Source organism: Oncorhynchus mykiss, chromosome 5 (genome assembly GCF_057628025.1).
Source record: "Oncorhynchus mykiss isolate SJ-2025 chromosome 5, ASM5762802v1, whole genome shotgun sequence".
Lineage (NCBI taxonomy): Eukaryota > Metazoa > Chordata > Actinopteri > Salmoniformes > Salmonidae > Oncorhynchus > Oncorhynchus mykiss.
The window spans coordinates 81637437-81664109 of NC_143026.1; the positions used below are offsets into that span (position 1 = coordinate 81637437).

Below are 26673 nucleotides of genomic sequence, written 5' to 3' on the forward strand. Positions count from 1 at the left end.
CTGTAAACAATTGTTGGAAATTTACTTGTGTCATGCAAAGTAGATGTCCTTACCGACTTGCCAAAACTATAGTTTGTTAACAAGAAATTTGTGGAGTGGTTGAAAAATACGTTTTAATGACTCCAATCAAAGTGTATGTAAACTTCCGACTTCAACTGTAGCCGCTAAAACCAAGTTCAACTGAATGGCCATCTTCCTCCTGTTAGCCAGCTTTTTAGCGTATGTCAAATATGGTCGGGCGTTGTTCAGGGTAGCCTAGTCGTTAGAGTGTTGGACTAGTAACCGGAAGGTCTCAAGTTCAAACCCCCGAGCTGACAAGGTACAAATCTGTCGTTCTGCCCCTGAACAGGCATTTAACCCACTGTTCCTAGGCCGTCATTGAAAATAAGTTGTTAACTGACTTGCCTAGTTAAATAAAGGTAAAATAAAAAGTCAGTGACACTGTCCCACAAGATAACTGGCTGTTAGCTGGCTAAGCACCTTTGAAATTGGTTAAAATAGAAAGCAGACAGTCTACTTTCAAGTTGCAGCAAAACAACTTAGTATGACAGGAGACGCTTAACTCCCACATCCCTGTCAGCCCCACTTAACGTTAGTCTAACTGGGCCTCTTCCCAGCCCTTTGACACCAGAAAGCCTTCTTTCCTAACGGCATTAGCTGCAAAGACACCCAAGACGGTTGCAGACGTACGACAATGGCGGACATATCGTGTCCTATCGGGTGACACATTGAAGAAACAAGACAAAGGCCTCTGTTTCAGCACCACATCTGCTACTGGTTAACCATTCCTGTCACTTGACTTGACTGCCAAAGTGACGGCAGTAGCTGTGGAGTGTAGCTAGCTAGTTAGCTTAACGAGCTTAGCTGGCTAGGATAACATGCTACGTTAATGATAAGTAGCTAGCTAAAAACGGTGGACATAAAACACACAAATGTCGCAATAGCTTGATTTTAGATTCCCCTTGTGTACGGTGGAAGTTCGAGCATGAAAACGTCAAGTTGTTGTGTATAAAAGCCCTTACCTTCGGAGGTTAACCGGCAGAAAGGTCTTAACAGCTCCGAGAAATTAAGGTTGTTTTTACGAGTAATTTTTTGTGCATCTCCGCTGCACAGGACAGCCACCTTTGGAACAAACGAGTCCTGGATTAACTCCTGCACAGACTGTACGCACTGAGCCATTGCTGTCTGCTTGAGAGGCCCAGACTACGAAATTGTATTTCTCTCTGGATTTCGATAGTGAAAAGCTCTCCGCTTCTGAGTTGAAAACAACTCCCCTACTGACAGTGCAAGGCAGCCGTGTTGAATTCTACAGTTGCCTGATTCGATACGGTCGTTACTAGTTACCACAGCCACAAAGTCTTAAACTCCGCCTATTTTAAAAAGGTCTCTTCGTTATTTAACCACACTACAAACATTATGCGTAACTCTAACCTTAAATTAAGACAAAAAGTACATTTTTAAAAATGCATTTTTACGATATAGCCAAATGTGACTTTGCTCAGACCAGGCTATGCTATTTAGTGGAAACCATTCGCTTCTGAGAAATGTGCAATTGCAGCCCGCAACTCCTGCATCTGCAGGAACCCCTTTATACTTATATTGGTACATGTTTAAACTACAATAACCGAGAGATAGGGGCGCAGCAGTACATTAGGTACCAGTTGGATGCCAACCGCCGATAAACCCCACAAAAGAAGAAGCGAGGGCTACAACAGTAGACAGTGTCCTTCACCCAGTTTGTCGGCTACTGTTTTAATGGGAGTGATTCTGATTCATGCCTATGGGGACTGATTCATGTCAAAATTAAGCCTAGTGAGGCTACTGATACCTTTCACCAAGTCACCTAACGTCTCCCTAGCCCATAAAATACTGCCATGAATTAACGGGGACACGTTTTTTAGAAGGCATCAAACTGCTGACATGTTCATGTCACATAACACCTACACAAGTGGAGGCTGCTGAGGGGAGGATGGCTCATAATAATGGCTGGAATGGAGCAAATGGAATTTCATCAAACACATGGAAACCACATGTTTGATATATTTGATACCATTCCACTTATTCCACTCCAGCCATCCTCCCCAATTGTATTTATTTTATTTCACCTTTATTTAACCAGGTAGGCCAGTTGAGAACAAGTTCTCATTTACAACTGCGACCAGGCCAAGATAAAGCAAAGGAGTGCGACAAAAACAACAACACAGAGTTACAGTCAATAACACAATAGAAAAATCCATGTACAGTGTGTACAAATGTAGTAAGATTAGGGAGGTAAGGCAATAAATAGGCCATAGTGGTGAAATAATTACAATTTAGCATTAACACTGGAGTGATAAATGTGCAGATGATAATGTGCAAGTAGAGATACTGGGGCACAAAAGAGCAAAAATAATAATAATAACAATATGGGGATGAGGGTGTGCTATTTATAGATGGGCTGTATACAGTGATTGGTAAGCTGCTCTGACAGCTGATGCTTAAAGTTAGAGAGGGAGATATAAGTCTCCAGCTTCACTGATAGTCAGTTTTACGAGGTTATATTTGGCAGCATTGTTGTTGTGAAATAGGAAGCCGATTCTAAATTAAATTTTAGATTGGAGATATTAGTCTGGAATAAGAGTTTACAGTCTAACCCAGGGGTGTCAAACTCAAATACCCAGTGGGCCAAAATGTAAAACCTGAACAAAGTCACGGGCCAACATTGAACAAATTAACCTTTTAATATGGACCCAAACAAGTTTTGCTTTAACATTGAAAATGGAACAAGCATCGCTTATTACCATACAATATATAATTTAATAGTAGAGACATGCAAAATCGAATTTCAAATGAAAAAACACATCAATGGCATTCATTTATTAAATAAATAAAATTTAAATAAAAATTGTATGCCTCTTTTCTATTTGCAGCCTTCTGATTTAAATACCAAAATAAACTTTTTCCACTGGCTAATAATTTTACAAATAAAATGATAATAAATCAATCAACCTTTCAAGCCCATGCCTTGTAGCAAGAAAAAGTGCATAAAGAAAACGTTAATTATTGCACACTGGTCTAATCTGATGTGCCCAAGCCAGATACCTGGCATCTCTTCTTGGATGCTAGTTCATCAATGTCTGGGCTCAAGCTCTGAGCTGAAGAAATCCTCAGTATCGAGCGAAGATGTTCATCAGTCAGACGTCTCCTGTGAGTTGTTTGGTCATCTTCATCGAGGAGAAAAGTTGCTCGCATAGATAAGTGCTGCCGAACATGGAGAGCATCTGAGCAGCTTGGGTGCGGAGCTGAGGCATTGTGTCAGGGATGAACCGTGGAAACTGTGCGGCGCCCACAGCATCATACTTTGACTTCAGCGTGTCGTTGCACTGGAGTTCAATCAGCTCCATTTGGATGTTGGTTGGTGCATTTTCCACATCACTAAACTCAGCGGCGAGAACACTGAGTTTTTCAGCAAACTGTGCGCATGGGAACACGGCGGTAGAGATCTGCGCTTTTATGGATTGGCAGCAGGGAAAATGGCAAGGGTTTCCTTGCAGCATCTGATTCTCCCACAGGCACAGTTTGGTTTTGAAGGCCCTCACTGCAGCGTACATGTCTGTGATGATGCGCCCCCGCCCCTGAAGCTGCAGGTTCAGCGCATCGAGATGGCTCGAGATGTCACAGAGAAAGGCCAGCTCACACAGGAACTTTTGCTCCCGGAGCTCTGCTGTATCCTTCCCTTTGGTTTCCAGGAATTGACATATTTCCTCACGCAGCTCGAAACATCTGTTCAGTACTTTTCCTCTGCTTAGCCATCTCACCTCTGTGTGATACGTATTCCGAACCACACTCCTCCAGAAAAGATTTAAACTGGCGGTGATTTAGACCTTTGGCTCTTATAAAGTTAACTACCTGTGTTACTGTGGTCATAACATGTTCCATCTTTAGGGCTTTGGCACACAGTGCTTCCTGATGTATGATGCAGTGGTAAACAGTTAGCTCACCTGCACAGTTCTCTTCCCGCATCTTCTCCCGAACCATGCCCACCAGTCCACTCTTTTTACCGCACACATCTGTCGTTAATCCAACGAGCTTTATTCCAGCTTTATTTCAGTTACACATTTGGAAACCTCCTCAAAGATTTCCTTTCCTGTGGTTGTGCCATGCATTGATTTGAATCCTAATAGCTCCTCCGTAACACACAGATTTGAGTCCACTCCACGGATGAAGACTGACAGCTAAGCAGTATCAGATGCGTCGCAGCTCTCATCCACAGCGAGGGAGAACGCAACAAAATCTTTTCCCTTTTCCATCAGCTGGTCATACAGATTGGTGGCAAGATCACATGTGCAATCACCTACTGTGTTCCTGCTCAGGCTCACGTTTGAAAATGCTTGTTTTTTCTCTGGGCATACGAGGTCACAAACCTTCATCATGCACTTTTTCATGAACTCTCCCTCATTAAAGGGCCGGGCTGATTTTGCGATCTCTGCTGCCACTATATAACTAGCCTTTACAGGAGCCTCGCTTTGTGATGTGGCTTTTTTAAACATATTCTGTTGTGAAACCAAACTTCTTTTCATCTCCTCTACTTTCTGGCTCCTTTGAGTCATGTCCAGGTCCTTATATTTGTCATGGTGTTTCGTTTCATAGTGTCGTCTAATGTTGTACTCCTTACTTACAGCCACGTTGACTCCACAAACAAGACAAACAGGTTTGTCTTTTACATATGTAAACAGATATTCTGCCTCCCACTTGTCCAGAAAGCTCCTGTTTTCTGCCTTTCTTTTCGCAATTTCTGGGAAGGGTTAGCTCGCTGACAGTTGTAGCGTCTATGTTGCTATGACTACTGTCACAGAGGAGAGAGCGTTTCTGGGTCCTGTCCTGATTGGCGCGCGAAAACAGCAGAGCATTATGGGATTCGTAGTATTAGTGGTGAATGCGCTGTATAATACCGGCGGGCCAGCTCTAGTAGTAATTTGGTATTGTCTCGCGGGCCAAATATAATTACCCCGCGGGCCAAATTTGGCCCACGGGCCAGAGTTTGACACCCATGGTCTAGGGCATGCAATAAAACGAAAAAAGATACTATGTGCTCTAAAAAAGGAAACAGCAGACATCGCTATTACAAGAGACACACTTCTGTGATGCTGAACATGCCAAACTCCGCAGAGCTTGGGTGGGACAGGTGTATTTCTCATCTTTCAAATCAAACAGTAGAGGCACAGCCATACTTATCCATAAAAATGTTCCATTCATAATTGACAAAAACATATCTGATCCGGAGGGGAGATTTATTTTGATAACTGGGTCACTATATGGTCAACCAATTACTATATTAAACATATACGCCCCTAACACAGATACTCCTGCCTTCATGTCAAAAATTATAACCCTGTTCAATGAGCATTGTGTCTCCTTTGGCGTGGTGGCCGGAGATTTTAATTGTACCCTTAACCCAACCCTAGACAAATCATCTCAAGTCCCCACCACAAATCCTAGATCTGCAAAGATGTTGAACTCTCTTACTAAAGAGATGGGACTGATAGATATCTGGAGAGAGACTAATAGCTCATCTATGGACTATACATACTACTCTAATGTCCATAACACCTACTCCCGTATAGATTACATTTTTATCCCAAAGAGTTTCATAAATTCAGCCACTTGTACAATCGGACCCATAGCACTTTCAGATCACGCCTTTGTCCACTTCCGCTTTGACCTCTGCAAAAACATCCCGAGGTCAAAGAGCTGGAAATTCAACACCTCCATGCTATCAAACGAAGCGTTCCATACATTGGTAACTACATGGATAGACAACTACACACAAGACAATAAAGATTCTCCTGTTTCTCCGGCCACAATGTGGGACGCTGCTAAAGCCACACTAAGAGGTCATCTAATTGCATATGCTTCCTCTAAGAAAAAAGCAATGGAAGCACACAGGCTAGATCTTGAGAGGGAGCTGGAACGCTGTGAAAAAATACATAAACAATCCCTAGACAGCACCTCCTGGAGTCATCTTAAAGCATCCAAAGCCAAACTGAATTTGGACTACACTCAGGAGATAAAAAAAAAAGTTTTCTTTACTAAACAGAAATACCATGAGTATAGCAATAGGCCCAGTAGATTGCTTGCTTACCAATTAAAAAAGGAGCAGTCAGAGCGTACAATCATGGCTATCCGAACAGCAGAGGACGAGGTCACATATGACCCAAAAAAGATCAATTTAACTTTTCATGATTTTTACTGCAAACTATATACCTCTGAGAGAAAACACACGGAGGCAGAACTCCACTCTTTCCTAGTGGGAATCTCGCTACCTAAACTATCAGAGACCGACCAAGAAGATCTCAACTCCCCCTTCACTCCTGAGGAGATTCTGGAGGCAATTACCTCCATGCCACCTAATAAGTCCCCAGGCCCAGATGGATTCCCCAGAGAGTTCTACCAAGCTTTTTGGCCCCAGCTCAGCCCTATCTTCATGCCAATGCTGGAGGATTTTTGCAAAAACGGAGTTCTCCCAGACTCAATGCACACAGCTCGCATTACAGTGTTGCTAAAAAAAGACAAGGACCCCCTATCCTGCTCGTCCTTCCGGCCCATAAGCTTGTTGGATTTCGACTATAAAATAATTACCAAATTGCTCGCCAAAAGACTTAACACTCTTCTTCCCAAAATAATAAAAGCGGACCAAACTGGATTTATTAGAGACAGATACTCTTCTGATAACATTCGGCGTCTTTTTGATATTATTGATCAAGTAAACACACAGAAGACCCCTGTCCTACTGGCTTCACTGGATGCTGAGAAGGCGTTTGACAGGATGGAGTGGAGCTTTCTGTTTTCAGTCTTAGAAAAGCTCAATATGGGCCCAAATTTTATTAAATGGATCAAATCACTATACTCTCATCCAAATGCCATGGTGACTACTAATGGACTGAACTCTGACAGATTCCCTCTGGAACGGGGCACAAGACAAGGGTGCTCGCTGTCCCCGCTGCTCTACTTGTTGGGGGCGGAGCCTCTGGCAGAGCTGATAAGGAGCAATCCAAGTATTATGGGTGTTTCTGCAGGTGGCCTGCAGCACAAGATTTCGCTTTACGCGGATGATGTCTTGCTCTACATATCCAACCCTGAGAAATCCCTCCCTCTCATTTTAGACACAATTGCTCAGTATGGCAAGTTTTCAGGTTATAAGATCAATTTTAACAAATCCACTGCCTGCCCTCTCAATATTACACTCACCAGCTCTATGAAGACACTTTGTCCTTTCCAATGGAAAACACAGGGGTTTCAATACCTCGGGATCTTCATAACACCAGATCTGAATAGCCTTTTTAAGGAAAATGATCTTCCACTCCTGGACCGAATCAAGAACGATCTCCAAACCTGGATCTCCCTCCCAATTAGCTTAGTAGGAAGAATTAATGTAATCCGTATGAACGTCCTCCCTAGACTGAACTACTTATTTCAGATGCTCCCATGCTATCTCCCAGTAGGTTCCTTTTTCAAAACAACTAACCAAAGCATCACCAAATTTATATGGGGCAATAAAAAACCTAGGATCAAGTTTTCCACTCTATCGAAACCTGAATCTAAGGGTGGTCTTGCCCTTCCCTCCCTTCAATTGTACTACTGGTCTGCCCAAATCCGCAACATGCTAACATGGATCACAAACAGACAAGAGTCAACGTGGATTCAGATAGAAGCCCAATCCTGTGGTTCATTGCCCTTAAGCTCAATTATATTCATTAATAACTTTAGTGAAGTGGGCAACATAGCCAAAACCTTTGTGATTTACAGCACCCTACTAGCGTGGAGGGACTGTAAGAAATACCTGGGCATTTCCTCCCAAATATGTTCTCACTCGCCTATAGTGGGCAACCCAGACTTGCCAAAAGCCCTGAGGGAGGCCAACTTTAATCTTTGGCATACTCTAGGAATCAGGACCTTTTCAGACCTATTTCATCAGAAAACCACTACACTGAAATCCTTTCAAGAGCTCTGCATTGAATTCGATGTGCCAAGATCCTATTTTTTCAAATATCTTCCAAATTAGACATGTAATTTCCTCATTTACCTCCGAGATGAGGTTTAGAACTCAGTTGAATGAAGTTGAAACCCTTCTTGTCACAGCACAATCCATTAAAGGCAAAATATCTTACATCTATAGACTCCTTTCTGAGAAAGGAAGCTCCTCCTTTACTCCTTTGAAAATAATCTGGGAAAAGGACCTTGGTCTGACTATCAGTGATGAGTTATGGGCGGAGGTTTGCGACAGGGTATACTGCTCCTCTACCAGTGTAAAAATGAAATAATCTAATTACAAATTTTTGTACAAATGTTATTATACTCCTTTGAGACTCCATAGAATGAAAACAGATATGTCTCCTAACTGTAAAAGATGTACCTCTGAAAGTGGAACCTATATGCATGTATTTTGGAGCTGTAGGGAGATTGCCAGATTCTGGCAATCTACATACTGCTGCACAGAAAATACTAGAGGTACAGTTTGATATGACCCCGTGTATCTATCTTCTTAATGCCCAGCAGGACTTTGTTCTTGATCCTGACAGAGAAAATTTGCTTATGACTATTACATACTTTGCTAAGAAATGTATTCTTCTATTGTGGGCCTCAAATACCCCTCCTACATTTAAAATGTGGATTGACCAGATTGTTGACTTTCTTCCTCTTGAAAAGCTCACTTATGACCTCCACAAGAGACAGCCCAAGTTTGATAGACTCTGGTCTTCACTATTCAACTATATTTCAAACTGGACAGAGTGAACGGGGTGACTAGGGAAATGCGCAGATACATGTTGTGTAAGGTACTGTAAAACCTAAAAACGAATTATTGGCCCGTCGTCTCAGCGAATGCTTGAAATAGCTGATAAGAACCTTGATAGTGCTGCTGCAAGTGTTAAATGTTTTTTTTGTGTGTTTTTATTTGAATTTCGTTTTTGAGTACGTGTGCACCAAGGAAAATAAATGCTTTTATTTGACTTTATCATTCATTTTAATTGTATTTTTATTTTTTCATATGTATTATTATTTTTTGACTTTTTATTTTTTTAAAGCCTGTGAATGTGGAATGTGTTTTGTTGGTTGATTGAAAAACAAGAAAACTTAATAAAACTTTAAATTGAAAAAAAAAAAAATAGCACTGTTGTTCTAATCGTCAGATCGCAGGTATTCTGATCTTCACTGTCCATGGTGCTGAATCTGACTGGGTAGATTAGTTTGAATGCTGAAAACTTGTTTGCCTACATTTAAAGGCCCTGTGAAGTCAAAATAATTGTATTTCATATTGTACAACAGCTGATGAAACTAACACTGTAAATGTGTTTTACAAAAATGTGATCGGGGTTGCTTCCTGATAGTTCTGGTTGAAAATACGGAGCATGTTCCTCTGCCCAGGCCTTGCTGACACTTGCCAGATCTTACACTGCCTGTATAGGTATTTTGTGTGTCAGCTAACCACATCATATGTTATAGCAATCTGTCAGTCGATGACACAATGGATGACTTGGCACACAACCATTGGTTGATGCATGCAACACCTGAGCAGGGACACATTCTTTTCACAGCACTTCAATGCAAAGTAATTTTCGTAGAAGGTTTGGAGAGCATTTTCACTAACCCTAACCCTTTTCCTAACCTTAACCTCAGTGTCCTAACCTGCTACGAAAAATTCACTTCGATATTGAAGTGCCATGAAAAGAGAGTTTCTCACATCCATACAGCACCTTCTAATCAGCAGGTTTGCATGGGCGAGAGTTTTGGCTTTCCATGGCGACATCACCATGTGTAAATTGGTTTATAGACCAACGACAAAGAGAGTGCCAATAACAGCTAGTTTTAATTTCCCCTCCACACTGACCACTCCCAGACAGTCCTAGCAAAACTATTGCTTGAGAAAGTTTTTTTTGCAAAAAATACATTTTTGACCATTTTCATCGTAATCTATTACAGTAAGGTACTTAATTGTTACCAGAAATGATTTGATATTGATATAAAAACGTCTGCTTTGGGCCTTAAAAAGATATGTGCACTACATACTCAGAAATCACATATATTGACATTTTAGAATGTATTTTATCAAGAAAGTAAGTTAAAGTTAAGTTAAAAACCCTTGGGATAATATCAACATTAATTACTTAACATCTTAACACATACACACCATGTAAATATCAATAAACAGAGGAACACATGCTACAAATAGTTAGTGACTACCTACCAGTCAATTAAATTAGATTATTCAGAAAAATAACATTGTTATAAGAGACAAATTGCCTTTAGACAACATAAATGACTGCATCTGGACACAGGTCAAAACTACTCTGCCGAGCTCAAGTTACCAGCTATGTATGGTTTCAACACTTACATTTATTGAGTTATTGAAAAGTATCCTACAAACATTGTTCGAATGTGAAAGTGTCATGTATTGTCATGTTGTGTCTTGTTTCTGTCCTTTCCCTTCACCCTGTCTCCCTCTGCTGGTCGTTATTAGGTTACCTTTTCTCCCCCTCTTTCCCCCAGCTGTTCCTTGTCTCCTCCTAACTACCTCGTCACCCCTTTTCCCACCTGTTCCCTTTTTCCCTCTGATTAGTCCTCTATATCTCTCTCTGTTTTTGTTCCTGTCTTTGTCGGATTCTTGTTTGTGTTTTTCATGCCTGAACCAGACTATCGTCATGTTTGCTGCAACCTTGTCCTGTCCTGTCGGAATCTGCCGGTCCATCTGAGCCTACCTATGTTTTGTTATTAAAGAAGTTCTGTTTACGTTAATTCGCTTTTGGGTCCTCATTCACGCACCTTAACAGAAAGTGATCAGGTTTTCTGAAACAGGTGTGTTTGTATTGAAGAACCCTGAGATTGTGGACAGTAGGACTTGTGTGAACAGGTGTGAACAGACTGAAGATAATGATGTTTTCCTTTCTCTGTCTTTCGAAACTCAGGAACAGTTTGAATGTTTTTTTAATTGTAATTTAAACAATGGTATGGATGATTAAGCTGGATCTTTCTCTCTGAATCAGGAGTGCACTTTCATTCTCCCAATTTTTCCAAAAGCCCAATCTGAGCAACCTTTGCTATAAACCCTGTCTTTCCCATTGTTGTTTCAAAAGTGGAAAATGATCAATTCGATAATCACACATAATGGGCATTTCACAGCCAAGACTTTTGATCCTTCCCATCAAGGCCATGTTGGCCAGTTTAACCTTCACCCGGTCCCTCTCTTCCGGAGTCCTCTTGGAGGTGCACTCCACAGTAGAGTCGGTCTCAAAAGAGATGGCTGGGACGTGAGTGAGCAGGTGGCCCCCAGCCTTCTCCTGGGACATGGGCGTGGGAGTCTGCAGGACCAGCCCGTGCGTCGCTTGTTGATGTCGAAGGTAAAAGCTAAGAGGATACACACAAACATTGACCATATAATGTAATGTTGTTACATGTAACTAACTAGCTTGACTTGCCACCGTGTGAAACATGTATGCTACCATATGTTACTAAAAAGAGCTGACAATATTATAAAATGTAATCCAGGAGTTTGTTTGAATTCTGGTTCTCTCACAACACAAGTCACTCAGAAAAGCATCTGTAGGCAGAAGCATGCTACATGTACATTTGGCATTTGAAAAAACTACAGCTGTGCTATGCTACCGAATGCAAAATGTATCTGTATCATAAAAGTGTAGTGCAATATTCCCTTTTCTTGCCACACACACACACACACACACACACTCTCTCACTAGGGACAAATGTTTCGGCTCCTTGTCCAGAGAGGTTTGAGCTTTAGAAGAGGATCTGCAGCAAAAGTAGACCTTTACTGCCATCTACAGGTCAAAGGTCAGACTGGCATTCAGTAAAATGTAAACATGGGCGATCCACAGAAAATGGAAATGTGTGTGTTTCTGTTTGAGAAGTTAAACCAGTTAATTCCCTTATAACTGAGTGTCCTGCATCATGTATTATTTTATTGGTTGTAAATTAAATACGGTTTATTTTACAGTACATGTATTTTACACTGAATCATTGATATCTGGTCGAATGTTGGTTGTGGGACATAACTGAAGTACTATGTGTGTGTGTTCAATGAATCACACTGTGTGTGTGTGTGTGTGTGGGTGGGGGGGTGGGAGGGTGCATGTTCTATACATTATTCAGGACAACATTACTTTGTTTAGCCTACACCGTGACTATGACTGCATAATAAACTAAACTAAATATACTATGTATTTTCTAATCAAATGTGTTAACAGGGCAACACAAAAGAAGACAAAGGCCATCAATTCAATGCAAATATTACTGTATTAAAGGAAATTGTTGTATTAAGCTTGCTTTGAAAACCGTTTGAATGGCTTGGATAGGCCTATGGAGATGGTGGAAAACATCCTGATTAGAAGGGGACGTTTGCGAGGCTTCTCCTGTTGAGAGGTGGAGGGAAGACCCTCTGGGAGTCCAAATGTGGCAGGATGTGCCACTATGTTGGGCGACAGAAGAGAGAGAGTTGACATGCACTTTCATTTAGAAATGATGGTATATTGTATTCTTAGTTTCAACTCATTATTACTTTCACAAATAAATGAGAACCAGAATCTTGAGATTTGGAAACTATAAATAATTTTACATAAGAGATTACTATCGATAATATATAATGTACTGTATATAGGGTTTAATATTTTTGCAATAGCAGCTTTGTACACCAATATCTCAAACAGTAAATGTCCTGCTGTATGGACTTACACATGATCTCTTCAGCAGTAGTCTGGTCTTTGGATTCAGAATGGCGGGAATTCTTCTTGTTTCCCATCATGAATGGCTAAAACAAAAACATGTCAAAACAACTGTCACAGCAGAACAATCTCACGGTAATAACGATCACAACAAGATTTATAAATGGTTTTGGAATTAATGGATGGTTTAACATTTTCTCTAAATAACATTGTTTACTCACATTGACACAATTGTTAACTTAAATAAGTGTGATGTACCTTTAAGTTGAATTTCAGTCTGGCAAGCCTTTGTAGGAAAGACAGCTTCCCTCTGGTAGCCTTCACATCTTCAGCCATGAGAAGAGCTTCTGGCCTGGTGGCTTCGAAAGATGTTCTTGAGGCTGCTCTTGATGCCTCGTTACAACTGTGGAGAAGCTCCTTGCTCAATGACTTCACAAGAATCCTATTGAAAGTGGAGTCCTGAGTCGACACGGCCAGTTGGAGTATTTTCTCTGAGCCAAACTCCTTCAACAGATGTTTGTAGACGGTGCTGTATACTTTGTGACTCTTCAGGTTCTTGGGATAAGCTTGGGTCTCAGAGCAGCCTGACCATGCACAGAAGGCAGCTATAACTTTTGGAATCAGGTCTTGTGACGTGCGTGTGACGTCAGTTGGGTACAGATCAGTTTGGGTTTGTATTTTTGACAGAAGTCTCACCACTAACATGCTGATGAGGCCGGTGAAGTCATCATCACCGACTAAGTTAACAGTGGATGGGGTTGAAAGCGAGGCAACATCCACGCTGGTTGAATTCTGATCACAAACAATGCTCTGAGGTACACCGAAACAACTGATGGTATCCCTTTCCTCAGCATCTATGTTGGCCTCAAAGCCTTGTGCAGCATTGGAGGTCCCACTTGTTGTCATGCTGATGGCAGAGAAAGATGGCAGAGGGTAGGACTTACCACTCAGTAGACTGCCTATATCAGTTACAGTTCCGGTTGGAGATGACCCTCTGCTTTGTGCATCAGAAACCACAGAGTCCATGACCTGACTTACCATTACTTTGGTAAACAGGCTGACTGTGTCACTAAATGCTGATGTAGAAAAAGAACATGAAATCCTATCTTCAGATACGCTAGCCGGCACACTAACTCCCTGAGCCAAACTCATTGAAGCTGTAGAGGGCACAAGGCTAGGAAGCAAGAGGCGCTTCACAGACTCCTCTGCAAAAAGCTGAACCAGCTTGTAAGCTGTGGGCTTCCCCACCGTCTTGTCATTCCTCTTCAGCTCAGTAAGGACTGTATCGGATGCACTCTTTCCAGCCGCCACTGTCAGAACCAGAGGGGTCAAGTTGCTCTCAGAAATGATGCGGTTGACTTGGTGAGTAAGATCACGTGAGAGAGCACCAATCCTACCCTGAGATATGAGCTCCTCCAGTCTTGCTATTGCAGCTGTTAGATCAGGGTGGAATGCAACCTCCCCTTCTTCCTCTGGATGTACCTCCTTTATGATGGTATCCACTATTGCAGACATGCTTTCCCTGGCATCACACACCAATGTTTTTGGCTTAGTAGATTTGCCCATGTCGATGACTGAGCATCTCACAATGGGCTGAGTAATACTCTCTGGTAAATCAGAAGAGATGGGAGTGCCAGGGAGTGAAAATTCCCACTCTGACTTCTTTGATCTGGCAGATGAGGATGACAACGAGGAGGAAGAACGCTGTGGTGCTTGATAGATCAGTTCCTCACCACATTCACTGCTTACCCTTTCAACATCCTTCAGCATCATTCCAACCACATTCTCTATTTGTGAAAGCGCAGTCACCGTTTGGTCAGATTTTGACAGCTCTTTCTGAATTGAAACCAGAATATGGCTGAGGGTCTTTTTGGCTTGAGCCGTTGTTGCTTTGACTTGATTTTGCCATGTAAAATAATTCCTCATCTTTGTCTTCACATTGTGGTAAATAGTCTTTGCAGTTGTCCAGATCTTCTTCTCAGATACTTCCAAACCAGACTGTGAGCCTTTGGGTGTGGCCTCAGTGTACTCTGAGGTTTTCTCATCACTCTGTTGAAGCATAGAGTCTGCCTGCCATAGAGTAGTAGAAGACTCTGTGGGTGGGAAAAGGCTCTTCATGTCATTTGTAATTGATCCAACGATTTCAAAAGCAGTTATATCTGTATGCCTTAAGGAAATTGTTGATTTTGCTGGCAACATCTGAGAATCTGTCTGGCTGGAACTGACTTTGCTGGGAAAGCTACTGACTGATTTGATCAGTATTTTTCGCACTTCGTTGGTAGCGTTCATCTGGAGCTTCTCACTGCAGAGTTTCTCAATGACTGAGGCTGGAGTATCTCTTAATCCTTCCAACCATGAAGAACCAGACACAGGCATGTCTTCTAGATAAGACATGACACTGTCCAAAAAGCCACAGACTTCAAGGGAGTTGTAAGAGGAACCCTCTGCAACAGATGATGTGCATTCCAAATCTGCCACCTCTGACCTATACATGGTCACAATCTTGGACAATACCTCTTTGGTGCAGGGCACCATGTTGGAATCACAGAGAGACAGTAATGGTTGAGAGTTCTCACTTTGGCATTTACGGAGAGAACCAAGTCCTGTTGAGTTGACCACTTGCAGTATTGCCTCACTCTTACTGGTTTCAGGTTGCTCTGGTGTTTTCTCTCCTACAGAGTCAGTTGAATCACATCCATCAGATAAAGAAGATGAACTACGTTCTGATATAGGGGATTCACTCCTACATGGGGAAGGCAAGCTCAGGATTGAAACAGGCAGATCACTGGAGTCAGTATGCTCCAGAAGCACAGCACTGGAGTCAGCTTTTTCCATAAGTTCTTCCCCTTGGACTGGAGCTCCACCCATTCTGAGGAACAATGTCTCCAGCTTTGCCTGAAGTCTCTCGCAGAGTCTACGAGCTGCATGGAAGGGTTTCCGCTTTGTCGTACAGTGTCCCACTTGGGTATCTCTCTGGGTGCTTGTTGGCTGATCTAATTCAGCATACTGCACAATGTCCTTGACATCTTCAACAAAGTTATCAATTATTTGTGATGCCTCAGATTCTACTTTGGTCTGTATGAGCTCAGTGGCCGCAGAATCAAGGATCCTGTCAGATGGGCTAGATGCATTCATCAAGATTGGAGTGGTACTAAACGAATGAGAAGGTTGAACCATACCAGAGATATCGCTCATTAACCTTCTCACAAGAATTTCACTCACAGCCTTTGAGGCTTTGGTCTTGAACTTCACACTAAACAGAGTGCCAAGATTTTGCATCATTGCTTTGCAAGATGTACATATTATGTTCAGCTCCTCTGGAACAGGAGAGTCTTCAACATCCAGGTGCTCCACTACAAGGTCACTGCCAGATGCCAACATTTTAACTTTCACAGCCACTTCTCGAAAAACCTTAGCCAATTCCGGATCTTCTTTTTCCAATTCACCCACCATCTCTGCGATAACAGTCATCACTTCTTCTGTTGCAGGTGGAATGCATGACTCTAATACAGAGGTAGAGCTCTGGTCCTCTGGGGTGGTGTGATCATCAAAACATTTCTGGACCATGTTGACCATTTGTTCAGCGGCCTGGGTACCAGAAGAAATAGGGGAGGACCGCCCTGAAATGGCTCTGCTGATGGTCGCAGAGAGGGCAGAGTTAAGCTGTTCGACCACCACCTTGATAAGACCAACAGTCAGCTCAGGTGGGCAAGAGGACAGGATATTATGATCAGACAGTTGCTCCTGGACACTTTTGATGATTCTGTCCTCTGTCATTCCCAGGAGGACTTTCACTGAGGTCTGGGAACTTTAAAACGAACAAGCAAAGCATGATAATTCCTGTCTTAACTTGGCAAATCGGTCAAGCGTTGTAATTTTAGTATTCTAAATATCTACATGTACTTTTGATCACTTTACATGCTCATTCATTTGAATATGCTCAAAGGCTGATACATTACATTTTGTACTACATCAGATAGAGTAAATTGCATTAGCTAACACTGGGATAGATGATCTCGGTGAAATCCATACATGAAAACCTTGAGGGGAACATACCTCTTAGAAGAGGGTGTTAGGGACCTGAGATGTTGAGCCCCTGTGCCGCCCTTATACATTTTCTTCGCCAGATATCTAACTTCCTGGATGAGCTCCAGTCTTTCCTGATCAAAGGCAGCAAAGGATCTTGCACTGCCACCCCTCTTGGGTGAGTCAGTGTCGTCGTCAGCAAAGTCCTTTACCCCAAGTACGCGGGCCAGGGCTGGCAGCAGGATCTGCAGGGTGGTCTGTGCGATGAAGGTTACAATTGTCTTGCACAATTTGGCAAGCTGTTCCTTCGTCATCTGTTTTGAACAAACAGAACAAAAACAGTCTTTTCAATGGAACTGTGATGTACTGTGAGTATTCTAGATCGAACAGAATGCATTTGATCAACATTGTTATTCTTGTCTGTGACTGAATTCAAATTTTGATGAAGTCTGACAGAGAACATGAATAACAGAATATGACTTGATGGCTAATCTCTGAATTCAACAGATCATTCACACATCAAAGGTCAAAGGCAGGTAGGGAAACTTACAGGGTTTTTTAGTCCTTTGTAGATCACTTGCCACTGCCTAGACAATTTAAAATAAGTGTTTTAGTTAGTGTTTAGTTCCCACTGCACAATATTTCATAAATGTTGAACATTACAGAAAAACTTTTAACATACTCATCAGTAAGATTGCGCAGGAATGAGATGAGGATTGGGTAGGAGTATTCCATCTCATCCTTGTTGCCTGGGCCGAATGCAGCCTTAACAGCTTTCTTCTCCAGGAGCTCAATTACAGATCCTCTATCCAGGTGTTTATTCCTGGAGACTAAAGATGTGATTGCCGTAGAGGAAGTAGAAACAAAATTAAAGAGAAATCAGACGTTTTATCTCTTAATACTCTGATTTCATTGTTTAAGGGTTTTAGAATAGGCCTATTTTAATAAAGCTATCTATGTGACCTTTCTTACTGATTACAGTAGACTACAGTTTCATTGAAAATGGATAGCACAACCTACAGAATAGAGAAACAATGTAGTACTACAGAGGTAAATCTCTGACCTGCATCATTGTCAGTGCCCAGCTTCCTTGACTTCTTGCCACTCCTCTTACTTTTTGCCTAGGATAGAACAGAACAGATTCTAGATCTCAAATGATGGCAGACATGTAACACCAGGGCCCGTATACATAAAGTTCATCAGATAAGGTGTGTGCTCAACCTTGCCCAAATAATTGTTTTCATTATGATCTCAAATGCAAAACTGATCCTAGATAAGCACTCCTACTCTGATACAATTTATGAATAGGCTATGGGCCAGGTCAAAGCAGCTCTTAAAACACGTTTTGAAAACAGCTACTACGTATGTTGTTATCTGAAATATATAGATATCTATGGTATGGCTGCTATCAGGTACAGAGTGTAACCCAGTAGGCCTATTATGTGCTCTGTCACTCCTGCCATCTTACCTTCCTTCCTTTCTTGGCCTCCTCTTTGGGCGTGGCCACCGGTTCTTCCTCAACAACTTCCTTTCCTTCCCTCTGAGGATCACCATCCTCCCTCTGTGCTACCTGAAGGACAGACATTCCAATAAGTAATAATATGTCAATGTCAGAGTAGATCTGTGCAGAGGACATCATAAATAGAGCTACAGCCATATCAGAGCTAAGCTGGTGACTTTATAAAGAATGGTACATTTGCTTTACAATATGTTATAGCTTTTTACAAGAAATATCCGCTTATATTGCTTTACCCTTTTTTACTTTCCCCCAATATTGCATGAAGTAATTTAGCTTACCTTTTCTTCATCCATTCAAGCTATTTTATATCTCAAAAAGCATGTCCTTGTCTGTGTTGGTTACATTCAAGTTGAGTTCAGGTCGAGAGTGAGGACAATATTGCAGGCAGGGACTGTAATTTAGGGCTACATGCTACGTCATGGAACGTTAGACCTTTATGACATCACAAATAGTTTTTTTAGGAAGAGCGCGGGAAAGGTTACTTGCCCACTCAGTAGGACTAGCTAATATTGACAGAAATTTCCCCGTCAAACGTTTTCGATTGCCTACCCCTACGCCTTCCATCGAACATGGTCCTGCCTTTGCAATATTGTCTCTCTTGTGGGTTTACTTACGTATGACATGTAGGCTTACTGTGTCGGATCAAGTTGATTGATCTGTCCTAGTCAGCCTTAGGTTGAACCCAAAATCTTCTGGGAAATATTTGTTAATACTATTCATTTCAATATCGTTTTATTCTTTGATTTAGTCCCAATCCAATCCTATTGTTGGCTGCCAATCCCCACCAAATATGTCATTGTAGGACATACTGTAGCGGGAGAAAGTGAGATCTGCAACGCAGACGCGTTCGGTGGCTCCTTCAGTGCAGAGGCAAGCACGTATGCCAGTGCCACTAAAGCCCGGGCTTGTGAGGCAGTAGTCTACAACGCTCACAGGCAACACCTTGTCATTTTATTAACTCACTAGAATTACATTGTCTTCTTCATTCATTTCGATTGCACTTCCTTTCGTGGTGAAATTAGTTTTGATTACTATTAACTTTAATCTACAGAGTTTAAGTGTTTATGTTGCCCACGTCATCATGTGATGCTGTGAGCAAACAATTTATGCCCAGCCTTCCTAGATAGGCCTGGGCTGCATAACACTATGAATCTGGGAAAACATAACACTTAAAAAAAAGTTTTACAGTGCAAAAATAGCGTAGGCCTACTTGTGTACTAATGTGTATTAATCTGTCTCTATGTTTAGTGCACTTTAATATAGCCTGTTTACTTATTTGAATGTTTGATTATATTGCTTTTTATCCTGCAGATTTTGTTGTGGATTTAAATTGACTTTGGGTGTCTTGAAAATCACTTAAAATAGCACTGTTGGGGATCACGTGACCCTTGGGCGAGATGGCCGCATGAACTAAGAGCTCCGCACAAGTAGTTTCCAATTCCTAATCTTACCTGCACTCCAAGTTCAAACTCATTTAGCTTTAGTAAGAAAAAGTCATGGCGGCGACACTACAGGTGACATTTTTACCCGGACTCGAGTATTAGCGACGGAAAAAGCCTCCAAGAAGAAGCTAGCTTCAGAAAAAACTAGCGCCATTAGCCAGGAGCAAGAGAACCCGCTCCCCCACGAGGCACAACGAATGCCAACCTCGCACTCTATCGAAGACATCCTTTCTGAGTTGAGATCCCAACGTACAGAACTAAACACTAAATTAGATGCCATTAACTCTCAGCTCAGTGCGATAGGGGGCAAGGTGACAATCCTGGAAAACGCTTTGCCTGACATCAACAACAAGATGTCCAGGCGCCCCGCGTTTATGGTTGAGGCAGAGGGGCGAATCCTATCCATGGAAAACTTATTGACAGATGCCATGGAAACAATAGCATATGCTAAAAAGAAAATCGAGCATCTGGAAGAGAAAACAGAGGACCTGGAAAACAGGGGGCGAAGGAATAATTGTGTTCTATTCAAACTGGGCGAAAAAGAAGAGGGAAACAACCACCGCGCCCAATCACCATACGTTTCCTGAGATTCACCGACAAGGAACGAGTCCTACAGGTGGCGAAAAACAACACCATCACAGTGGGAAACGCCAAACTCGCTTTACACCAGGACCTGTCAGCTGGAATACGCCGAAAGCGCCGAGAATTTGACGAAGTGAAGAAATACTCCATTGACCGAGGCATCTTCAGGGGATTCAAATACCCAAACGAGCTCAGGATTCTTCACCAAGGAGCCTTGCGACACTTCAAAACTCCCGAAGAGGCAAAACGTTTTTTGAAAGACAATCCTGGCCAATGAGAAACAGACCAATGACTAAATGCGATTAATGCCATTACTAAAGGAGGTAAGACTACATATAGCCGATATCCAGAGACCCACCCCCTAAAGGTCATTATAGCCGTCCAATTTATATTTATTTTCCTTTAACTGAGAGGGATGGGCTGTATAGCCTAACCTAGGCCTACTAATGTTTCAGCCTACTTTTATTTCCCTGTTTTTTTGTTGTTGTTGCTATTATTACTTGGGGTTCCCTATGTCCCTCGGGGGAGGTATATGTAGGCTTGGCTATTGATTTGTATTTTTCTCCCCTCTTTTACTGTGGTCTGGACGAGGGCAACTATGTTATTTACTCAATGCGGGGTGGAGAGGATTCATTTCTTTGGTGGGGAGAGGGAGACGTTGTGCGTTGCTAACTGTTCCCGGTTTTTGTTTTATTCGGAACACAGAATTGAGACTGAGCGGGGGGGTAATAGATCCAACGGGATGTGTCGAGTTGTTTGGGAACTCGGCTGGGGTGTTCAGAGATTATTATTTTATGTACACCATTTATTTTCCTTTTATGTGAACGCAGCTGTAATTACTATCCATTTTTACCCAGCGATGACTTGCACTAAAGTTCGATTACTGCTCGATGACGATGACTAGTACCTTGAATCTATTGACATGGAACTGCCATGGTCTAGGGCATGCAATAAAACGAAAAAATATACTATGTGCTCTAAAAAAGGAAAAAGCAGACATCGCTATTACAAGAGACACACTTCTGTGATGCTGAACATGCCAAACTCCGCAGAGCTTGGGTGGGACAGGTGTATTTCTCATCTTTCAAATCAAACAGTAGAGGCACAGCCATACTTATCCATAAAAATGCTCCATTCATAATTGACAAAAACATATCTGATCCGGAGGGGAGATTTATTTTGATAACTGGGTCACTAATATGGTCAACCAATTACTATATTAAACATATACGCCCCTAACACAGATACTCCTGCCTTCATGTCAAAAATGATAACCCTGTTCAATGAGCATTGTGTCTCCTTTGGCGTGGTGGCCGGAGATTTTAATTGTACCCTTAACCCAACCCTAGACAAATCATCTCAAGTCCCCACCACAAATCCTAGATCTGCAAAGATGTTGAACTCTCTTACTAAAGAGATGGGACTGATAGATATCTGGAGAGAGACTAATAGCTCATCTATGGACTATACATACTACTCTAATGTCCATAACACCTACTCCCGTATAGATTACATTTTTATCCCAAAGAGTTTCATAAATTCAGCCACTTGTACAATCGGACCCATAGCACTTTCAGATCACGCCTTTGTCCACTTCCGCTTTGACCTCTGCAAAAACATCCCGAGGTCAAAGAGCTGGAAATTCAACACCTTCATGCTATCAAACGAAGCGTTCCATACATTAGTAACTACATGGATAGACAACTACACACAAGACAATAAAGATTATCCTGTTTCTCCGGCCACAATGTGGGACGATGCTAAAGCCACACTAAGAGGTCATCTAATTGCATATGCTTCCTCTAAGAAAAAAGCAATGGAAGCACACAGGCTAGATCTTGAGAGGGAGCTGGAATGCTGTGAAAAAATACATAAACAATCCCTAGACAGCACCTCCTGGAGTCATCTTAAAGCATCCAAAGCCAAACTGAATTTGGACTACACTCGGGAGATAAAAAAAAGAAGTTTTCTTTACTAAACAGAAATACCATGAGTATAACAATAGGCTCAGTAGATTGCTTGCTTACCAATTAAAAAAGGAGCAGTCAGAGCGCACAATCATGGCTATCTGAACAGCAGAGGACGAGGTCACATGTGACCCAAAAAAGATCAATTTAACTTTTCATGATTTTTACTGCAAACTATATACCTCTGAGAGAAAACACACGGAGGCAGAACTCCACTCTTTCCTAGAGGGAATCTCGCTACCTAAACTATCAGAGACCGACCAAGAAGATCTCAACTCCCCCTTCACTCCTGAGGAGATTCTGGAGGCAATTACCTCCATGCCACCTAATAAGTCCCCAGGCCCAGATGGATTCCCCAGAGAGTTCTACCAAGCTTTTTGGCCCCAGCTCAGCCCTATCTTCATGCCAATGCTGGAGGATTTTTGCAAAAACGGAGTTCTCCCAGACTCAATGCACACAGCTCGCATTACAGTGTTGCTAAAAAAAGACAAGGACCCCCTATCCTGCTCGTCCTTCCGGCCCATAAGCTTGTTGGATTTCGACTATAAAATAATTACCAAATTGCTCGCCAAAAGACTTAACACTCTTCTTCCCAAAATAATAAAAGCGGACCAAACTGGATTTATTAGAGACAGATACTCTTCTGATACCATTCGCCGTCTTTTTGATATTATTGATCAAGTAAACGCACAGAAGACCCCTGTCCTACTGGCTTCACTGGATGCTGAGAAGGCGTTTGACAGGATGGAGTGGAGCTTTCTGTTTTCAGTCTTAGAAAAGCTCAATATGGGCCCAAATTTTATTAAATGGATCAAATCACTATACTCTCATCCAAATGCCATGGTGACTACTAATGGACTGAACTCTGACAGATTCCCTCTGGAACGGGGCACAAGACAAGGGTGCTCGCTGTCCCCGCTGCTCTACTTGTTGGGGGCGGAGCCTCTGGCAGAGCTGATAAGGAGCAATCCAAGTATTATGGGTGTTTCTGCAGGCGGCCTGCAGCACAAGATTTCGCTTTACGCGGATGATGTCTTGCTCTACATATCCAACCCTGAGAAATCCCTCCCTCTCATTTTAGACACAATTGCTCAGTATGGCAAGTTTTCAGGTTATACGATCAATTTTAACAAATCCACTGCCTGCCCTCTCAATATTACACTCACCAGCTCTATGAAGACACTATGTCCTTTCCAATGGAAAACACAGGGGTTTCAATACCTCGGGATCTTCATAACACCAGATCTGAATAGCCTTTTTAAGGAAAATTATCTTCCACTCCTGGACCGAATCAAGAACGATCTCCAAACCTGGATCTCCCTCCCAATTAGCTTAGTAGGAAGAATTAATGTAATCCGTATGAACGTCCTCCCTAGACTGAACTACTTATTTCAGATGCTCCCATGCTATCTCCCAGTAGGTTCCTTTTTCAAAACAACTAACCAAAGCATCACCAAATTTATATGGGGCAATAAAAAACCTAGGATCAAGTTTTCCACTCTATCGAAACCTGAATCTAAGGGTGGTCTTGCCCTTCCCTCCCTTCAATTGTACTACTGGTCTGCCCAAATCCGCAACATGCTAACATGGATCACAAACATACAAGAGTCAACGTGGATTCAGATAGAAGCCCAATCCTGTGGTTCATTGCCCTTAAGCTCAATTAAATTCATTAATAACTTTAGTGAAGTGGGCAACATAGCCAAAACCTTTGTGATTTACAGCACCCTACTAGCGTGGAGGGACTGTAAGAAATACCTGGGCATTTCCTCCCAAATATGTTCTCACTCGCCTATAGTGGGCAACCCAGACTTGCCAAAAGCCCTGATGGAGGCCAACTTTAATCTTTGGCATACTCTAGGAATCAGGACCTTTTCAGACCTATTTCATCAGAAAACCACTACACTGAAATCCTTTCAAGAGCTCTGCAGTGAATTCGATGTTCCAAGATCCCATTTTTTCAAATATCTTCAAATTAGACATGTAATTTCCTCATTTACCTCCAAGAGGAGGTTTAGAACTCAGTTGAATGAAGTTGAAACCCTTCTTGTCACAGCACAATCCATTAAAGGCAAAATATCTTACATCTATAGACTCCTTTCTGAGAAAGGAAGCTCCTCCTTTACTCCTTTGAAAATAATCTGGGAAAAGGACCTTGGTCTGACTATCAGTGATGAGTTATGGGCGGAGGTTTGCGACAGGGTATACTGCTCCTCTACCAGTGTAAAAATGAAATAATCTAATTACAAATTTTTGTACAAATTTTATTATACTCCTTTGAGACTCCATAGAATGAAAACAGATATGTCTCCTAACTGTAAAAGATGTACCTCTGAAAGTGGAACCTATATGCATGTATTTTGGAGCTGTAGGGAGATTGCCAGATTCTGGCAATCTGTACATACTGCTGCACAGAAAATACTAGAGGTACAGTTTGATATGACCCCGTGTATCTATCTTCTTAATGCCCAGCAGGACTTTGTTCTTGATCCTGACAGAGAAAATTTGCTTATGACTATTACATACTTTGCTAAGAAATGTATTCTTCTATTGTGGGCCTCAAATACCCCGCCTACATTTAAAATGTGGATTGACCAGATTGTTGACTTTCTTCCTCTTGAAAAGCTCACTTATGACCTCCACAAGAGACAGCCCAAGTTTGATAGACTCTGGTCTTCACTATTCAACTATATTTCAAACTGGACAGAGTGAACGGGTTGACTAGGGAAATGCGCAGATACATGTTGTGTAAGGTACTGTAAAACCTAAAAACGAATTATTGGCCCGTCGTCTCAGCGAATGCTTGAAATAGCTGATAAGAACCTTGATAGTGCTGCTGCAAGTGTTAAATGTTTTGTTTGTGTGTTTTTATTTGAATTTCGTTTTTGAGTACGTGTGCACCAAGGAAAATAAATGCTTTTATTTGACTTTATCATTCATTTTAATTGTATTTTTATTTTTTCATGTGTATTATTATTTTTTGACTTTTTCTTTTTTTAAAGCCTGTGAATGTGGAATGTGTTTTGTTGGTTGATTGAAAAACAAGAACTTTAATAAAACTTTAAATTGAAAAAAAAAAAAAATAGCACTGTTGTTCTAATCGTCAGATCGCAGGTATTCTGATCTTCACTGTCCATGGTGCTGAATCTGGCTGGGTAGATTAGTTTGAATGCTGAAAACTTGTTTGCCTACATTTAAAGGCCCTGTGAAGTCAAAATAATTTTATTTCATATTGTACAACAGCTGATGAAACTAACACTGTAAATGTGTTTTACAAAAATGTGATCGGGGTTGCTTCCTGATAGTTCTGGTTGAAAATACGAAGCATGTTCCTCTGCCCAGGCCTTGCTGACACTTGCCAGATCTTACACTGCCTGGATAGGTATTTTGTGTGTCAGCTAACCACATCATATGTTATAGCAATCTGTCAGTCGATGACACAATGGATGACTTGGTTGATGCATGCAACACCTGAGCAGGGACATTCTTTTCACAGCACTTCAATGCAAAGTAATTTTAGTAGAAGGTTTGGAGAGCATTTTCACTAACCCTAACCCTTTTTCTAACCTTAACCTCAGTTTCCTAACCTGCTACGAAAAATTCACTTCGATATTGAAGTGCCATGAAAAGAGAGTTTCTCACCTTCTAATCAGCAGGTTTGCATGGGCGAGAGTTTTGGCTTTCCATGGCGACATCACCATGTGTAAATTGGTTTATAGACCAACGACAAAGAGAGTGCCAATAACAGCTAGTTTTAATTTCCCCTCCACACTGACCACTCCCAGACAGTCCTAGCAAAATTATTGCTTGAGAAAGTTTTTTTTGCAAAAAATACATTTTTGACCATTTTCATCGTAATCTATTACAGTAAGGTACTTAATTGTTACCCAGAAATGATTTGATATTGATATAAAAACGTCTGCTTTGGGCCTTAAAAAGATATGTGCACTACATACTCAGAAATCACATATATTGACATTTTAGAATGTATTTTATCAAGAAAGTAAGTTATACATGTCTTTTTTAATCTTACTCTTAGTTGCAAATAATTAATTTGGCTGTGGTTCATTTGATTTTCAGCACAACCCTGTTTGATAACGTATAGTATTATAGTGACTTCTTGTGGTAAAATGTCAAACTCACAACTAAACTCATTAAAATGGAGGTTTTCTTTACCCTGTCTTATCAAACAGTGCAACATTTGACTGATGAAATAGCATTCTTCTAAAATTCTTACACTTCTAGATGCAAAATACAAGTCACTATTCCAATACTGTTTGATTCTGCCATTTTTGAAATACATTTAACTTTTCAGTTAAAAACCCTTGGGATAATATCAACATTAATTACTTAACATCTTAACACATACACACCATGTAAATATCAATAAACAGAGGAACACATGCTACAAATAGTTAGTGACTACC

General features: G+C 41.5%; 2 protein-coding genes across 4 annotated transcripts in view; both read right to left on the minus strand.

The window, feature by feature from the left end:
- Positions 1–1370, minus strand: part of LOC110524643 (trafficking protein particle complex subunit 8) — a 79824-nt gene extending 78454 nt beyond the window's left edge. For 2 of the 3 annotated variants that reach the window (XR_016496332.1, XM_021604488.3), the window contains exon 1: positions 1023–1370. Coding sequence is in view for 1 of the 3 variants with exons in the window: in XM_021604488.3 (XP_021460163.3) it covers positions 1023–1179 (157 nt within the window). In the remaining 2 variants the exon portion in view is untranslated. The remainder of the gene's footprint in view (positions 1–1022) is intronic. The other variant, XM_090236109.1, reaches the window with a different exon arrangement.
- A 10890-nt stretch (positions 1371–12260) lies between these two features.
- LOC118944653 (uncharacterized) lies at positions 12261–20516 on the minus strand. Its single transcript, XM_090236110.1, has 8 exons — positions 18205–20516; positions 17800–17857; positions 17419–17566; positions 17287–17323; positions 16767–17050; positions 12969–16518; positions 12721–12796; positions 12261–12457 (listed from the first exon to the last, which is right to left on the minus strand). The coding sequence occupies exons 1-8, from the start codon at positions 18391–18393 to the stop codon at positions 12306–12308; spliced, it is 4494 nt and encodes a 1497-aa protein (XP_090092236.1). The 5' UTR covers positions 18394–20516; the 3' UTR covers positions 12261–12305.
- Between the last annotated feature and the right edge of the window lie 6157 nt (positions 20517–26673).

Bases quoted from the DNA above. Each gene is read 5' to 3' on its own strand.
- LOC118944653 (XM_090236110.1), bottom strand. From the start codon at position 18,393: ATGGCTGTAGCTCTATTTATGATGTCCTCTGCACAGATCTACTCTGAC. The intron at 17,858-18,204 runs GTAAGATGGCAG...GTTCTATCCTAG, and splicing joins AGGCCAAGAAAGGAAGGAAG to GCAAAAAGTAAGAGGAGTGG. The intron at 12,797-12,968 runs GTACATCACACT...TTTTTGTTTTAG, and splicing joins GACTGAAATTCAACTTAAAG to CCATTCATGATGGGAAACAA.